Here is an 18,509-nt window from a genome sequence, read left to right as displayed (position 1 = left end):
CATTCTTATGTATCATGCTTTCTGACATTATTCAGAACCTTTTCTGACAAAGAACCTGCAAACACCATCAGTTATTATTTTAATTTGTTAACATAACTTCTCAGAGACCACCTTAGGTTATATCAGAGCTACATACCACTTCCAGAAGTGTGTACATGTAGCTACACACTCCCCCCCAAACAACCCCTCATGCCCCAGTGAAAATGCAGGAGGTGTCCACACTGAGATATCTAGCTACATGTGTCAATGAAAGGTTCTGGCAAAGGGAAGGCAGTGTGATGTATCCCATTACCAGAATCTTCCACGCACTGGGGGATTCTTCCTGTGGTGGGGAAAGGCTCCAAAGCAGGAAGGCAGCATGGCACTAAGCTGCTGAAAATAGCAATATAGACAGGGGTTCAGCTTTGGCAAGTAGAAAACATGTAGGGTATGTATTCATGTCATGTCATGTTAGTTTACAGAAGAGAAGACTTAGAGGTGATTTAATAGCAGCCTTCAACTTCCTGAAGGGGAGCTCTAAAGAGGAGGGTGAGAAATTGTTCTCAGTGGTGTCAGATGGCAGAACAAGGAGTAATGGTCTGAAGTTGAAGAGGGAAAGGTGTAGGTTAGATATTAGGAAAAACTTCTTCACCAGGTGGGTGGTGAAGCATTGGAATGCATTGCCTAGAGAGGTGGTGGATTCTCCATCTCTTGAGGTTTTTAAGTCCCGGCTGGACAAGTTCCTGGCTGGGATGACTTAGTAGGGGTTGGTCCTGCCTGAAGCAGGGGGCTGGACTAGATGACCTCCTGAGGTCCCTTCCAGCCCTATGATTCTGTGATTCTGTGATGTCCTTCCGGTACGTCTTTACTTGCTTACATCATGACCCTATGGCTACACTACTATTTATATTATGAGGGCTATATGGGCGTACATACTACAGGTCACCAAAAGTAATGTGTAGAGTAGATATAACCTTACTGATTACTCCTCTGCTACAAACTGACATCAATAATACATAGCTGATGTATATTGCAGTTAGTGTCAGATTTCTAAAACAGGTTTAGGAGGTAGGATCCACCACAATCAGTGGAAACAAAAGATAACACTGGTGGCATGGGCATTAGTACCATAGTCTTAAAAGTTGCTTTTGCTAAACAATTTTCTTATTTCACTGGTTGTACATATTCAACTATAATGCATCTATATGAAGTACTTTGATTTCTACCTTTTGAAGGAGACCCTTCTCCACACATTAACAAACTGGAATCTCCACATGTTTCATCAGTTGAATGAAAATGAATAGGGAATGGTGATGAAGAGCTTGCTAGCCATGGACCCTTAAAGCAGAAAGTGATAGTAAAAACAATTCACACAAAATTTAAAAAAAAAAAAAATTAATTTGCTTCTAAAACCTAATTTTCTATGCAACATTTATTTAAAAATTTATTAAGAAAATATGGCTCCTGTTTTAAATTAAAAGTAAAAGTAAACAAACACTTTTAAAATGGTGCGAACACAGCACACATTGAGGTCAAATCCTGCCCATACTAATGAAGTAGATAGCTGGTCTACACTGCCTCACAATCTGGACAACAGGGGCGTGAAAAGAACTGATGTGAATGAAAACTAGAAAGCTTTTAGTTCATGCCTGCAACCTCCACATAGGGAAGACACACCGAAGGACTCTGCTTAGATATTCACACCCTCTTAGCTTTGGGTGTGGGGCAGCACATAAGGGCAAAGAAAAGCAAAGATGTTGTCAGCAGTGTCTTCTTCAGGAAGAATCCTGCAGGTACAGAGACAAACTTTCTTCCTGGCATGACACAGCAACAAGGAGTAGGATTCATCCTGCTGCTGTTCCTCTGAACTATTATGTACTGCTGAAAAGCAGCATACATGCCAATCGCTTGACACACAACATAGACTACTATCCTGCCAGTGTAGACTGTATATTGACATGGAAATAAGGCATACTAAATTACCTTATTTCCACACCATTATCCAACTGGGATGCAGAAAGCAACATTTAAATTATTAAACTAGCTATGCAAAGAATTTTGGGAGAATAAAAATGTACCAGTTATTTTTAGTTCTCTGTTCACAGCAAAAAGAAATCTTTACATACAATTAATTAGTACTGTGCAATTGGTGAAAAAAAGCACATAAAAAGGGATGTAACATTTTTATAACATACATCTATACTTGGAAGGATTGGTTTTTTTTACTGATAAATGTCAATTTTATTGTACACACACAAATCCACTAAAAATTTTCTGTTAATAATCAAAATTTACACCTAGGTAAAATATGGAAATTTCTGCTTGTTATTTGCTTTGTATATTTAGACAGCTAATATTAACAATTTTAATTTTTATAAAGCTTGAACTTTGACCCTTTTTTGTTATGGAAAATGGTACGAGGGACTAATAAAAAAGGTGCTTGGAAAAAATCCTCTAATGCAGGCAATGTTATTCCAGCCTAGAATAGGCTAAGTATATATACACATATATAACAGATACAACAAAAATGCTCTTACCTCAGGACTAGGGCTTTCAGCAATTACCCTTTTCTCAGATGTTATTTTGTCACTCAACCTAGTTAGGGAGGATGGTGCAGAAAAGGAAGATAATCTGTAACTAGAACAATCCTTATCTTCTGCCCTGGTAACATCTTTGTCTTCTGTGTGACTGCTCTTTCTTAACACACTTCTTGGTAGAGGTGATGGTTTACAATAATCATCGAGAGCAGAAATGCTGACATTCTCAGCTGACAATAAATATTGTTATTTCAGCATCATCCACTAAAGATATAAAATTCCAAACTAAATAAAGTTTTGTCAGTTTAGCTTTGACTAACATTTCCAGATGAACCCCTATCTTCTGTAACGCAGCAGCAGTTACAGCAGGCCAATGACTGTGATATATTTTTTGAAATAAAAAAATGAAGTGTCCTGAAGTTTGTACTATAATGAAGACAATATGAGACAAACCAGAACAAACGCAGCCAGAATGAGAGAGACAATGTTAAAAATTGTGTTTTTGGAAAAATTAAACAAAGTATTGAAGCTTTGAATCTAATCTAAAGACACAGGCCAGAAGTTCATCTTCCAATTTATTCTGTTCTCTGTACATATTTAGATATACACTTTGAATATTATATGTGGATGTTTATCTGGGACCAGGAAGACAATGCTAATAGGTTGTAAAGGTGAGGAAAATAACTTGTGTCTAATGCAAAACACTGCTCTGGGAAGATCTTCAACTGCGATTCTACATTATTCTTTTTATAGGTCCATTGACTAATTTCAAAAACCCATGAGCTTCCCTTTGCACAGCGTACAACAGAACAAATCTGTGGGATAAATGAAGTGAGGGTGTGTCTACACTATAAGATAAATTTGAATTTAAGAAAGCTAGCTCGATATTACAACATGACTGTCTTCACTGTAAATACCATTAGCTCAATTTAGGGAGCACTAATATCGAGATTACAAAAATTGCAGTTCCCTGACAGGTATAGTGTCAAGCTCAAATTCAGAAGTTCAGTTAAAGGCCAGTGTGAAAGCATCATGTCTTAAATTCAAATTTATTACCCTCCAGAGGTGTCACATATGGAACCCATAATGCCCCTCACTCCTCCATTCTGGCCGCTGCTCTACAGTGACAGGAAGACGGGGAATTTCTAAGTGGGAGCAGCAAGCCAAATGTCTTTCTTTCTTTGCTATTAGCACTGGGAGAGCATCTACCCGGTCAAATGGCCCCTGCAGAGCGTTTGTGGTGCTGTCTCCACACTTATTATTTTTTTCTGTACTGCCTGGCACTAACCACTGCACCACGTGGCAGCAAAGCTTTCATTGTACTGGCATAACACATCAAGAAACTTCTTCTCAGTGGTTTACATTTGTTTTCAGACCTCCTTCCCATCCCAGAGGCACCACGCAGTCTGGGTCTTTCCTGTGCTCTGCTGCATCATGTGGGTACCCTCAACACAATAAAAGGATGTGCCTGCTGTTTGATGCTGACCATGCTGCCAAGCAGCAACATGTCCCAGTGGCTAAGGGGCTTGATGATGCCACGGGGAAGTCTCTCCCAGCAGCTAAGATACACGGCAGGGTGGGGAATACTTTAGCTACTTCTGCAGTCGCAGACCACAGCACCCCTCCACTCCCTGCCAAAAATATTTTCAGAAGCTTGCTGTCCATTGCAGACACCTGCTGGTTTTATATTTTGGTTATAAAATCTTTTTGCTAATATCTGCTATATGTCTTCATGTCTTGATCCATTCAGAAACACGGGGTGGGGGAGCAGAGAGGGGATGACTAGTTTAGATTTCTGTTTGCGTTAGAAGTTCAGTGTATGATATTTCACTGCCATCACCAGTGTTGGCAATATCTGTATAGTGAAGGGGAAAGTCAAAAAATTTTTTTCCTAGACTTTTCTATCCTCTTTCTTCTAACTTTAGAATATAGTCCATGCACTTGCATTATTTTCAGGGCTCACATGCGATGATGGGTAGTGGAACGCTCACTGGCTGGCCAGTTGAGAGCACAGTGCCTGCACCTGTGTTGGCAATATCTGCATAGGGAGTCGGGAAACCAAAACTTCCTTTTTCCTAGACTTTTCAATCCTCTTTCTTCTCACTTTAAAATAAAGTCTGGGCCCCTGTATTATTTTCAGGGATCACATGCAATGACGGGAGGTGGGACACTCAGTGGATGGCCAGTTAAGAACACAGTTGTTGTACCCATGTGGGCAATACAGTGGGTGGGGAAACCAAAAATTCTTTTTTCCTAGACTTTTCTATCCTCTTTCTTCTAACTTTGAGGGTCCCTGCATTATTTCCAGGGATTGGCATATTTTCAGGGATCAGGAAGGGAATGAGGAAAATGCAAAGTGGGAAGCTGATGTCAAAGACCAGCGAGCATACTGAGAATGCTATGGGGACGAGGGAACTGTGGGATAGGTTCCCACAATGCATTACTGCAAAAGTCAATGTTTGCCAATTTGAGCATGGCAGCAATGAGTCGACTTTGTGAGGAGCACAAGGGAAGTGACGATGGTCAAATATGAACTTATAAATTCCACAATTACAAAATCGATATTAATGAATTCAAATTTCTCATAGTGCAGACGCAGTCTGAGAATGGTGCTCGTCAGGGCCAGGTGATCACTGGGATATTTGCACCTTTTTAAGCATCTCTCTGTAACTTTTGTAAAAAAAAAGAAAATCAGCGCACAGCAGTCACAAAGAAATAAAGTGTGCTGCCAAGGAACAGCGTGGAGCAGCCTCTGAGGAGTATGATTGCAAGCAAATGTTAGGGTTCAGGTCTGAACAGTAGTTGAGTTGATAGGGTATCCAATGGCAGGTGGTTGGGATGGGATGAGGGTTGGCACCCACATTCACTACAGTCAGTATTTTCCCACATAAGTTGCAGATCCTTCAAAGCACTAGATTAATTCAGAAGAGAGGGAGCACTGAAATGTATTGCTTGCTGTGCTCTTCTGCATGCTGACTTATATCCAAAATGTCTGTGCTTTTAAAATATCATTTCTTAAGCCCTATAGTGCAAACAATCACAAAATTCATCCCAGGGCAGAGGACAGGGCTCATCAAGGCCATCCACAGTATTTAAACACTAATTAAACTCAGCGGGAGGAAATAAAAGTGAATTTGCCCTCAATAAGCCATTAGAATATTAAAGAGAAGGACCAAACTTATCCTTCATTACAGGAAATCACTGACCAGACAATTTGATCTAATTCCTAAGTACAAGATGATTTAAAACTGGTTATCTGTTGGAGCTGGGAAGCAGGTGTCTGTGTAACTGCTTTTCAGATAAATGTTCAGATGTTCTTTATCTGAAAAGCAAGTTGTTTGTTCAAAGCAAGATTTTCAAATTAAACATTTGAAGCTTTGCTACCAGTATATGAGTGTGGGGAATTACACTGTTTGCTATTCTTCACCATGTACCAATCATTGCACTTCGTGTTTTCCCATCATTAATAGTAAATGGGCCACGGATTTATCCCAAGGTAAAATATCTCTGACATACGGCACGTTACCAGGGTATGAATCCACAATGCACAAGCTTGCCACACAACGTCCCTTGTACTGAAAGTCCCAAGGTGTGGCTTATTATATATTATTCTCTACTCTCTTTTTCTGACATCACATATCATGTAATTTCAGCAATCCTCTATCTACTTAACATTTGCAAGTTTATCTAGTTACTGATGGCAAGGTGTTGCAGAATATTACAAGACCTTAACAATTAGTTTAAAAGTCTGATCCTCTTCAATATTAAAGAATATTAAAATCACAGCCTATACTTTTCATTGCCAACAATATACTGTATTCATTTAAACATGTCACAAGGCTGAACCTCTCCAGTCTGGCACCCTCAGGATCTGACCACTGCTGAATCAGAGAATTTGCTAAACTATGGGAGGTCAACATTATTTAGCAGCATTATCCACACTTTCACTGCATAGTGGGCTCTTGGAAGCTATTTAGGGGTAAATTACAGCTAAATAACAACACAGAACTCTGAGAGTCAGGATTGGTGGCTATAAACTCTGAGAGTCAGGACTGGTGGCTATAAAATCAGAACAAGGGCAGGAGATGGATGGCAGGAGATAAATCACTTGATCATTGTCTTCTGTTGTCCTTCTCTGGGGCACCTGGCATTGGCCACCGTCGGCAGATGGGATGCTGGGCTGGATGGACCTTTGGTCTGACCCAGTATGGCCATTCTTATGTTCTTATGTTCTTACAGGACTCCAAGAAACTTGGCTACACTAATGATAAGTAGACATCTGGCTAACTAAAATCATGCTGGATCATGGACGTTGCCAGACCAGAGATTGTGAAACTAGAGAATTTTAACCTGTATAATACAAATACATAAATAGCACCAACAATATGCAAAGTGCTTTCTTTTTACCTGATGATATATTTTTGATTCTGTGCTCCCTTAGCTTTGGTACTGGTTTGTTTTCAAATTCACATTGAGTGATTTCTTTCCTTTCATTCTGCAGTGCAGCCATAGGTGATTCATTACAGTGGTCACCTTCACTACCACCAAAAGTTGCTTCTTCAGCAAATGAACATTCTGATTCATCTCTGACACCAGTCAAGTTTTGACTTTTCAAAATTGTCATCTGTTGATGTTTCGCTTCATCTAATGCTGAAGACAACTCATCAGCAAGTTCACTTTTCATAACAGCCTCTTTCTGAGCAGTCTTATTATCTGAGAGAGTAATCTCCAAGGCAACTGATTTCTTAATTGTGTTCTCAAGAGCTGAATTATCTTCTGGAAGTTCTTCTAGAATACCCAAAACCAATGTATTTTTATCAATTTCTACATTAGATTTTTACTTGATACCTAAAATGAATACAGTAATTTCATGTTTTATACCCCAAGAAAATTATTAAACAGCTCGGCCCCAGCCAACATCTCTCCTATTAACTGCTCTTATGTTGCCCCAACCCCGAACTCCATGGAACTTCATTCACTTTGCTTCCTTCTTCCACTCCTGTCTCCTGCCATTTTCAGTTCCGAACTCTGGGCATAGAATCCCCTCCCTCCCAGTCATTAGTTTATTCCTGCCACTCATCAGATTCAAGTTGCTTCTGGAAACTCGCTTGCTGCTACAAGAAGTGAGTTAACTTGAAAAAAAAATTCAAGCAGAAACATAAAGATAGACATTCACTATAAAATGAGCAACCATGGGATCTTATTATGGAACCTTTGTGATTCCTCATGCCTTTCTACTGTTACATTCATTAGTTGTGTCCAATAGAAATTAACACTGTAAACATCACATATAATGTTTGGTCCCTGCCCTGTTCAGTATAACACCCCAAACTGTGGTTTTGACTAAAAAAAAGCTGTTTCATAGAACCTTGTCCCTGTTATTACTATTTGATTGGCATGACTGAAGACCACAGAAGTGTCAAAGTAACATTTCAAATGCAGGAAGGCATGTGCTGTAAAGTCAGTCTCTGAAGGAAAGTCTGGGCCTTTCCACATCAGTGTAATTCAAAACATTTGTCAGATGTAATGAATAAAAGCCATGTTTCACATTATAACATTTAAAAGGCCAAAACTTCCCTTAACAGATAGGACCCCAAAAAGGGAGTATCCTTTAGAGCTTCTGCTGCAGCTAAAAGTAAACAAACAAACAAACAAACAAAACAAAACCTTAAAAATTACATAGGCCTCAAAATGAAGAAAAACAAAGGCCCTATCTTGCACCTACTGATGTCAATGGGAATTCTGGGCCTAACTTTATTGAGCAGAACAGGGTATATAATTCATAAGTTGTTGTAATGTGGAATCTTGGTACATTAAATTGTATTAGCACCAAGGGATCTTTAATGAAGGAGCTGGGGGAGAGCACAAGCAAAACAGCTGCTATTTAACATACCACCTTCATCACTGTCAAAGTCATCCGAGTATTCAGCAGTTTGCTGTCTTGCTGCACGAGCAGAAATTGCTTCTTGTAGCTCATCCTGAAATATGTTAATAGATAATGGGTATTCAAAATGAAAGATCCATTACTTGAAGTTCAACACTAATCCTTCTCACTATCTGTGTATGTTCTGGGACAGTAACAAATATTAACCTTTGGTGGTGTAAGGGTAAGCAAACTAGTGCTGTGTAGGGTTTCCCAAAATCTTGAGAACCGATTCACCTTTCAGGAAAATACCACCAGCTGGATCCCCCTCTCCATCCTTGCCACATATTGATAACAGTCTATGAATCTTAATTTATCTGTTGAGTAAAACCCCAACGCTATGTGGGAGAACTATGTGGTCTCTCTTTCCCAGTATACTTGCCTGCACTTTGAAAAAGTCTAGTTAAATTGCTTGATTGGGAGTCAGACGACATGGCTTGTTTCTGATATTGCCCAGTCACGTGACACTGGGTAGGTCACTGTAGTTCAGATCTGAAGTAACTTGGGAGCTACAGTACTATTACAAGAACTTCTTATTAGGTGTCTTGGAATACTGGAATCTACAAAAGCCTAAGTTAGGTACCAAGGCTCCTTGTACAATAGAGATATAAGCATTTAAAAATGGAATCCACAAAACCAGCATATTACATATCACTCACCCTAAACTAACCAATAGGAGAGAGAGAGAGAATTTTATTGCACAAAAATTACCAGCCATCAACAACTTGGAAGCAGTCTGACCCTCCAATTAAGTGCATATAATCCTCATCTTTTCACAAAGAGGCCACACAGATCTTTTCAGGTCCTATAGACTCTAGCTAGAAAACACCTACATCATCTACGACCAAAAACAAAGTAAGTGATGATGGATGAGGAAACAAAAACAGAACACAAAAATAAACTTCTTACCAGGAGATCTTAGAAGCACCACAAAAAAGCTTCAAGACAAAAGTTTTCCCTTTCCTCACTCAACTGAGCCATGTTCTAGCAAGTTCTTTTGAAAGGGGCTCTTTGAAAATATCCAGCAGCGCATCTATGCACAAAAAGCATTCTTTCAAATTAAACTAAAAGAACGCAGCTCTCCTTTCAAAAGCACTCTTCCACTCCCAGTTCAGGAAGAGTGCCCTCTTTCAAAAGTTTCTTTTGAAAGAAAATGCATGTAGATGCTCTGTGGGCCTTTTTTGTCGACAGAGTAGTCCTCATGGTGCCTGATTTTTCAATCCCTGGCTCATTCTTTCATAATTGCAGAGGCTGTATGGATGCTCTCTTTCAAAAGAGTGGATCACTCTTTTGATCTGCTTTTTTGTGTGTAGACGCACTCTTTCAAAAGAAGTTCTTTCAGAAGAGATCTTCCAGAAGAACTTCTTCTGAAAGATTACTGTAGCGCAGACACAGTCCAGCTGCTGTGTAGTTTGTTACTAGATAGGAGCCGTCTTCCATAAATGTCACCTTGAAGGCTCAAATTTCAACTCTGATCTTGCATAGATTTATGCACATGCTTATTTTCACAACAAATCCTATTGACTTAAAAGTTAATCATGTGAAGAGGCTGGCTGATGGTAAGTGGGGGGGAGGGTCAAGGGGGCAACTGCCTTTAAGACAGCACTGCTATAGCAACATGGTAAGACTGCAAAAAGCCTGGGAGCTCAGATCCGCAAACCTGTAAGGTGGGAGTGGGGCCCAGAGGTTGTAACTGTGTAAGTGAGCAGGCCAGGGACAGCTGGGCTGAGAAGTTGGAGAGATGGAAGGCAGGCTAGGAGGAGAAGGAGGGAGCCAAGCTCTGCAGTAGATCCTAGCCCAGTGCTGCAGGGAGCAAGGGCCAAGGTGAGTGGAAGAACCATACTGAGAAGGGGAAAAAAAACAGAGAGGTGGGGGCAGAGGTAGGCAGGGATAGCTGGGAGAAAGGAGCTGAGCTGGCGGGGGGCGGGGGGCACAGGATCACTGGGGGGCAAAAGTAGGCTCCGGGGTAGACAGGGGAAGGAGCTGAGCTGGGCACAGGAATATTAGGGTTAGAGTTGGGCAGGAGGGTTGATGGGGGGACAAAAAGTGGGGGGGCAATTGTGCATTATTGTAATTGTGTAAAATTAGCTTTAAATATTTCAAAGGTTTGTTGCTGAAGAGTGTAAAAAAAATCATATCTCTAGAAAATCCTTGCCCAAATTTTTAGGTGCACAATCTGAATATTCAGCTTTAGACTAAAGCGTTTGGATCTTCAGGCATATTTTTAAATAAGTTATTCAAAGGGCCATAAATATATCAATGATTTATTTGCAATACTAAAAAAAGGCTTTTTAATTTAAAATTGAATTTTTTAGCTTTTTAAAAAATCACCAATAAAATAATAAATTTCTCATTTAAAAATAAATTACAATTAACTCTAATCGTCCTATAGATATGAATAAATGGTTCTATCTGTACAGCCTAACTACTACTTCTTACTGCATGAACATTCTAAGCTTTCAATTTCCATTTCCCAGCAGACTAAAAAGTAACATGTACAAAGAAAGACACAAAATGGATTTCAATGTTTTTGTTCTATGTTTATGTCGCAGGGGACCTTGGCCAAGCAAAGCAGAAGAGTTAGTGAAGACGCTACCTTAAAGACAGAGAGAAAATATATAGGAAAAGATGGAGACAGCATAGAAAAGAAGAGTGAAGCAGACTATATATATAAAAAAAGACATTATTCAGTGCATACACAGCTTCCTATATTTCCCCCAAACTTATGCCACATAAAAATTGCCATGGCCTATGTGTGTAAGAGAGATGCTATCTGAGAATATTTTGAAGAAATTTGTACCCTGTGTAAAAGAGGAAAACATGTTGGGTGTAAGCAGTGAAAGATAATGCAGAGTTGGTAGAATGAAACATAATAAGAAAAACTGCGTATTGGGAGAAAATGATGTGGCTGAAGATGTGAATATGGCTGAATGGGTCAACAGGATAGTAACTTAAATGCTTCACTTTGCAATTGATTATTCGTGAAGCCCTCCTCTATACCTTTTGGAGTGTGATATGACAAGTAAATTCCCAAGCTGTTTGCTGTGTTGGAAGTTGTTTTAATAAAAAAAAGTTTATCTTAGCTAATCATTATGTCTTGTTTAATTAGTTAACTAGGTTTTAAAAAACAATCCCCCACGTATACAATAAAGAAAGATGTAATAAGAGAAATCTGGAGTTGCTGGTTGCCATGGTGAGTCATCTTCTTATTTTATATAGGTTGAACATTGGAAATATGGGACTCCTTTGTCAAGTAACAGCCATAGTCCAGTAGAATCAGGGGTATGGCTGAACTGAGAGCCTCAGTGGCTGGGAGTGGAGCCAGCTTTGAGTCTGGTGGCTGGGGCTGGGTAGCTGCAGCTGGGACAGTAAGCCATCATGACCTGGAAACCTGTGGAACTGCACTTGGGCTGCAGCAGCCTGGAAGCCACAGGAGAATGGGCAGAAGCCAGAGAGCCGGAGTCACAGCAAGGGAGCTGGCAGCAGAGCAGGAGCCACAGACAAGGCCAGGAATTCGGCAGCTGGTGCCGGGGTCAGTGGTTGGGGCTGGTGGCTGGGAGTTTGCCAATGCCCAGGAGGGGAGCACAGGAGCAGAACTGCAGACAGCATGGGAACACTGACCTTCCCTGCTCTAGCAAAATCCCTGGTTCAAGACCACTGTGGTTCCAAGGGTGCCAGACCAGGGTATTCCAACCTGTCCACACAAATCTTTAGTAAAAGGTGAAAAATGTATATGATCTGAAGAGAAAGCATAGTTAATGTTTCTAACCAGTAACAGCAAAGGTACATTTAATGCAATAAAGCATTTGAAATCCAGGGGGTTGATGGCAGGTTGACTTAGCCAAACGGCCAAGAATAACACATGCCCCTTGCTTTGGAACATTATAAACACAGATCATAATGGTAATGCCATGAGTCTATTCCCCATTTTATTTCAGAATACCCCAGTTCTTCCAAGGGAATGCCATTCTAAACTTGTTTTTTCAAATAACAGAAGTGCCAATTATTTCAACAAGGCTTACTTCAAAACTAAATGCACTCTAACCAAAGTTTGTCTTAACTTTTTTGGTAACCTGGTTTAAATTCAATTATTTTAATTGGTGATCTAAATTGCCATGATTTAAATCAATCCACCCTGATTATTCAAAAGATCACTCATTGAAAATACATGTTTAATTACTATAGTACAAAAACTTGCTTCCAAAGTCTTCCTGTCCATTCATGCACCTTCTGCTTAAAAGAGCGCTTTAAAGGTACACACATCCCTTTTCTTCTTTATAGCTGGACAAATTATTTTTCTTTCTTTCTTTCTTTCTTTCTTTCTTTCTTTCTTTCTTTCTGACTTTACTAGAACCTTTTAAAACCTGCAACCTTGGGAGATAGGGCATACCAGATTAAGGAATTTTTTGAACCATGCAAGATGCAAGGGTATATAAGGAAGATGGGGTGTTTACCTGGTGCCCTGCTCCTGGAGACACACACAGCTCTGTACCTCCCCCCTGCCATGGAAATAGCAGGGAAAGACTCTGGAGAAGTGTGTCACTGCACTGCCATTGTCCTAGCTGGGAAGAGAGTGGGGACCAGCAGTGTGCACAGACGTTTCCTCTTCCTAACAATGGGTGTTCCCAGATCAGGGAAACCCAGAGCACAGAGGTTCAAGTGTATTTAATGAACTAGTTTCAAGAGAATCATCTATTAAAATCAGTACCTTGGTAAGATATAAAATCCTTTGTTATGCCTAAAAATCTTTGAAAACATTTTTAACATAACTATGTGAAAAATTTTCATAAACATGTCTATTGTTACAGAGGTCACACAAAAGAAATTAGGCTTTCCCTTTTTCTAAGGCCACTGAACTTTGCTACGACCACACTAAACTGCTTTAATTTAATGTCTTTGCTTCAGTGCATTAAACACATAGTAATCTGGCATGATTACTTTATGAAGTATTAAGAGTACATTTAAAATATAAAAAACACCCTAGAAATACAAATTAAGAAAATGTAAAACAGGACACTTGCATCACTTATCCCATAGTAGTTAAACGTTGTATTCGGCAAGACAGGTGACTTGCCCTTACTTACAAAGATTTCACAAATATCTTACAAACTTCAAGGTATATCAAAAAACCTGTGACTGACTTTTTTTATTCCCAAATTTAGGGCTTTTAATGAGAATGCCATCTGTATGGCCAGTCTTTACAATCTGACATTTAGTGGAAAATAAGCTCTACTTTCTTTTGAAAGACATACGAAGTTTTTTATCTTTTTTCAAATGTTATTTGCTATATATGGGTTCAGCAATTTGGCTGGAAGGGATGAGCAGGGAGGGAAGAGGGCAGTACCTGGGCAAAGTGAGGATGGAGTATAGGTGGGGAGAATGAGTGTGGGTGGGGAGATTCCCATGGACTGGATACAAAAGTTACTTTTCCTCATTACTATTTGTACTGTGGAGTTCCTTCCTTTTATTGCTTTACAGCTGAGGTTTTACTTTAAACTAGGACAATCACTGTGTACATTTAGGTGATTGAGAAAATCTCAATATGATTTTTCTAACGAAGCAAACAAACTGAGTGACAACTGTCAATTCTATTTTTAAAACAGGAAAACGTGTACTTCAGGTTTCACTTTTCCGGCATACTGACAGCAGAGTTGTTTTTGTGTCTGTAGCACAAATGTCACGTCAAGAGAAACTGCAGGCGGCACAACAATGTCATTTAAGGGAGAATCTTTTGGTGGCACTTTTACACCGGGAAAGAGTCTGCTGCACACGTCCCTGCATAAAAGTGTTTTTATTTCACTGGCCGGAGGGGGTCGTGGGGAAGACATGGTTTCACTGGCTTAAACCGCACCCGCACCAGTCGGGGGAGTCTGCCCGTTTAGGGCTGACCGAATGGTTGGTTAATCAGCCAATGAGGGGGACACGGTTTACCTGAAAAGCGGTTCTCGTGGCGACCTTGCGACTCCCGGTGTAGGCTAACGTAGTGCCGAGCGCCTCATCGGACATGCTGGGAAAACAGGCTGGAGAAATGACCCCGATGCACTTTCGTCTTGTTTTCACGCACTCGGCTCTCCGACCCAGTGAGCTCAAACCGCCCCTGCGTAGAAGCAACGGGAGAGTGAGCGAAGCCGGGGTCCGCCCCGGAGGGCGGCCTCGGGCTGCCCCGAGGCGCTACAGGAGGCGGATTCCGCCCGCTGCGGCTGGCCCACCTGCCGCTCTGGCCCGGCTGAGGGGGACTCGCTCTAGGCGCTCCGCAGCGGCCGCTCAGCTCCTGCCGTCGGCGTCGCAGCTGCATTGACAGATGAGGCAGAACTGAGTCCAAGCCGGGCCATGCGCGTTACCTAGCAACTGAGCAACATAGGAAGTGACGGCATAGACGAGGGTGGAAATGGGCCCCGCCCCTCCACTCCGCCAATCGAGAAGGGGCTGCGGTCACGTGCCATACGTCTGGCTCAAGCTCCGGCTCTTATCCTGTGTCTCATGCTTAGAGCCGGGCTGGGGGGGCAGCGGGTGCGCTGGGGAAGGGGAGCCCCGGGGTCGGAGTGCGAGACCGGCTGCGGTAACAGTGCCCCCCGCGCTGCGGGCATGGCAGGTGCTGGGCGCTGCACGTTTTCCTAAGGGGACAAACCTGCTTACACCGCAAAAGCCACATTTCCAACGCGGCGTTTGGACAGGACCCTGGGTGTTTGTGCCTGCAAGGGGCACTCGAAGACGTAGCTGTTTACAGATGTGGCTTCAACAAATACTCTCCCAACATGCGGGGGTATTTTCAAACAAATGTTTGCACGTGAAACTTGGGCCTCTGTTTTGAATTGTCCTGTATTTTGGGCTTCTGTTCCCCAGTATCCAGTGTCTTGGGGGAAGTCGTTCCGGAGGTTGCTGCCTTGTTCCGCGGCACCCTGCACCTCAGAGGCAGCCTCCTGAAGCAGTGAGGTTCCTATGCTGGGCGGCTGCGCTGTTGCCTGCTAGTGCAGCCCCTGCTGCCAGGGACCCCTTTGTGTGCAATGGTTGCCTCGTTCCCCGGCCCCATCTGAAGGAAAGGTGTAGAGCTCCTATTCTTGGCAGCCCCCACCCCAGCCAGGAGATTGCGGAGCCCCCATTTTTTCTGTTCCACTTCTGTCAGGAGGGTACAGAAGCCCCATCCCTGGCACCTGCCCATTTGGAGACTGCAGAGCCACCATTCTCAGTACCTCACTGGGGGGCAGCAGCCCCTGTCACCGAGGAGCCCTGACATAGGACAGCAGCGCCCCCATCCCCAAAAGCCAGTGTCCTATATTTGTCATAGGGTAATGTGGTCACTCTCCTTTAAGGCAGAACCTAACCCCGTCCCATTTCATTTTTAATCAGCGGGTATTTCTATTGCAAAGACCTTAGGGCTAGCGTGCTGTGTGTGTGTGGAGTGCAGGGCTGCTGGTACAATTTTTATAGGGGACATGCTGAGAGCCTTTGAGCCAAACTATTATCCCTGTATATGATGGAAACCATTGGAAACCACAGTAACAGCAACCCCAGCACATCTAATGTTCTAGAATCTTTGGGCAAGAGGCGACTGTCTCACAGTCATGCCATTCATATGGAGATGCAGCATTTCTACAGTTGGCTGAGTTGCATTCTGTCATAGAAAGCAGAGATGCATTTCATTTTTTTTAAAAACTAATGTTATGCAATCAGTTAATTTGTCTGAACAGCAGTTGGGGTTGAGGGAAAGCATGTAATTGAATTATTTTGGACTCAGACATTTAAGTTAACTCTTGTTTAACCGGTATTTGAGTAACCGGCACTCTCAAATAACCGACATAATCAAGACCTGAGTAGCTCTGGTCAGGAGACACCATGCAGCAGTGTGGAGAGAGCAGAGGAGCCTGCTGGCTGCACTTATGTGCAGTGCAGAGCGACGCAGGTGGTGCTGAGCAAGCCGGACCCCTCCCAGAGGCAGGGCACTGCTCATGCTCTGTAAACAAACCCCTGCCCTGATGCCTATTCTCTCTGCTTGCTGGTGGCATACGTGGGCAGCAGACGCAGGTGCGATGGAGTCCCTTGTGAAGCAGATGTTGATTGCGGGGAAAGCTGCCGGCTTGGTAAAGAAGTACTGTCTGTCACAGACAGTGCAAGCTCAGCCCCAAGATGGACTCTTAAAATGATTCAGCCTTCAGCAGCAGGTTGCCATGTTGGCAGGGTAAATGAACCTGCTAAATGTTCGATCAAAAGGACACTCTGGAATAATCCGCTACCTGCAAACACATGCAAAGCTGAGGTGGTGGACTCAGAACAGGAAAAGAAAAATGTACAAGGAGTCACTCAAGCTGGGGATTTCATGGTTTAAAAAAAAAACAGTACTGGAAGGAAGTGGCTGAAGAAAGGAGGAAGGCACTATATAAAGTGCTTCAAGAAAAAAAAAATTCACAGTGATGAAATTGCCCATCTAAAAGAAGAAAATGATGAATTAGTACTACTTGCAGAATGTGTGAAGTGTCTGACAAACATGATGCAGAGACTAACTGGGCAAGAACGTGATGGCCCTGAGTCACTGAAAAATTTAGCCTTTGAGGAATTTGAGAAGGGAGGTGAAGAGGCTGATACTGAGGATGATGTAGATTGTGCTTCTGAAGAACTGCCTTCACAGGATTCAAGTGATTCTTGCGGGGTTGCCACAAACTTTCTGAAAAGAAAAGTAGAAGATTGTGCAAATGGCTTGGCAAATGCGTGTGGCCAGTGTGCATGTGGCTGGTTTCCCATTTTAATTGCTAAATGACTGTCAAAAGAACACTGCCAAAGTTTACCTCAGATACAAAAGTCCCAAGTCTTGTGGAAGCTTTAAAAGTTCACAAGGTTTTTAACTAGTATGTAGCAATGGAAATAGCTGTGTACTACTTAAACAGGATATTACAGACTGGATGTGGTAATTATGCATTTCTAACTGTGTAAATAGTATCTGCTTTGATATGAGAATGAGTACTTGATAAATAAACTAAGTTCTACCAAAACAAGCAAACAAAATTGGCCTGCTTCAGGCAGGGGGCTGGACTAGATGACCTCCTAAGGTCCCTTCCAGCCCTAGGATTCTATGAGTCTCAGCAGACAAGGAGCAGGAGCGCAGACAGAGCAGAGGAGCCTGCTGGCTGCACTGAGATGTAGCATGGAGGAACACAGAGCAGATCCCAAGCATGTGTTGGTTGGGATGGGCTCAGAGAACAGGTAATTGGCCATATGTGCTTGTGGGATGGGTCACAGTGGGGCCACAAGCAGGACTGTTGTGGATCATGGTGGCGTGATCCCTAGCACTAGTGCAACCCTTCTGTTAATGCCAGATGCCTGCCAGAAGGGCCGGGTTCAACTCTTGTGGGGTTTTCCTATCAAGGATACAACCAACCAGCTCGAGCCCCCACCTAGTGGCCTGGGACAATTTCACCCCCGTGCTGGGTGCCTGTAAGGCGGTTCTCCCCCGCCTGGCAAGCACAGAGTCTGAGATAGAAATGGCTTGTTTAATGACCGTAACCTACCCCAAGGTTACAGCGACAGATGCAGTATATCTCAGCACAGAGGAGACAAAACCCCTTTTACCCAGATACCATCCCCATATGCAGTAGAACCCAGTCTCTTCCTGGGGCTCTTGGCCCTTTTCCACACACACACAGTGGCTACGTCTACACGTGTCCCAAACTTCGAAATGGCCACGCAAATGGCCGTTTCGAAGTTTACTAATGAAGCGCCGAAATGCATATTCAGCGCTTCATTAGCATGCGGGCGGCAGCGGCGCTTCGAAATTGCCGCCGCTGGCCACCGCATGGCTCGTCCCGACGGGGCTCCTTTCCGAAACGACGCCGCCTACTTCGAAGTCCCCTTATTCCCATCAGCTCGTGGGAATAAGGGGACTTCGAAGTAGGCGGGGTCCTTTCGAAAAGGAGCCCAGTGGGGACGAGCCGCGCGGTAGCAAGCGGCGTCAATTTCGAAGCGCCGCTGCCGCCCGCATGCTAATGAAGCGCTGAATATGCATTTCGGCGCTTCATTAGTAAACTTCGAAATGGCCATTTGCGTGGCCATTTCGAAGTTTGGGGCACTTGTAGACACGG

The 18,509-nt window shown here is 42.7% G+C and overlaps 1 protein-coding gene and 1 pseudogene across 8 annotated transcripts in view; one reads left to right on the top strand and one right to left on the bottom strand.

Moving 5' to 3' along the window:
• MAP9 (microtubule associated protein 9) overlaps positions 1 to 14,770 on the bottom strand; it is a 35,584-nt gene extending 20,814 nt beyond the window's left edge. For 6 of the 8 annotated variants that reach the window (XM_074993143.1, XM_074993138.1, XM_074993140.1 and 3 more), the window contains exons 1-6: positions 14,649 to 14,770; positions 14,371 to 14,536; positions 8,410 to 8,494; positions 6,924 to 7,304; positions 2,517 to 2,746; positions 1,206 to 1,317 (exon numbers count right to left, since the gene is read on the bottom strand). In XM_074993143.1, the coding sequence (XP_074849244.1) occupies positions 1,206 to 1,317; positions 2,517 to 2,746; positions 6,924 to 7,304; positions 8,410 to 8,494; positions 14,371 to 14,536; positions 14,649 to 14,734 (1,060 nt within the window). In that variant the 5' untranslated portion in view covers positions 14,735 to 14,770. The remainder of the gene's footprint in view (positions 1 to 1,205; positions 1,318 to 2,516; positions 2,747 to 6,923; positions 7,305 to 8,409; positions 8,495 to 14,370; positions 14,537 to 14,648) is intronic. The other 2 variants (XM_074993144.1, XM_074993145.1) reach the window with 2 other exon arrangements.
• A 1,696-nt stretch (positions 14,771 to 16,466) lies between these two features.
• Positions 16,467 to 17,191, top strand: LOC142012919 (geminin-like; annotated as a pseudogene).
• Positions 17,192 to 18,509: the final 1,318 nt, after the last annotated feature.

Source organism: Carettochelys insculpta, chromosome 4 (assembly GCF_033958435.1).
Source record: "Carettochelys insculpta isolate YL-2023 chromosome 4, ASM3395843v1, whole genome shotgun sequence".
Lineage (NCBI taxonomy): Eukaryota > Metazoa > Chordata > Testudines > Carettochelyidae > Carettochelys > Carettochelys insculpta.
This window is presented reverse-complemented; position numbering and strand designations above follow the sequence as displayed.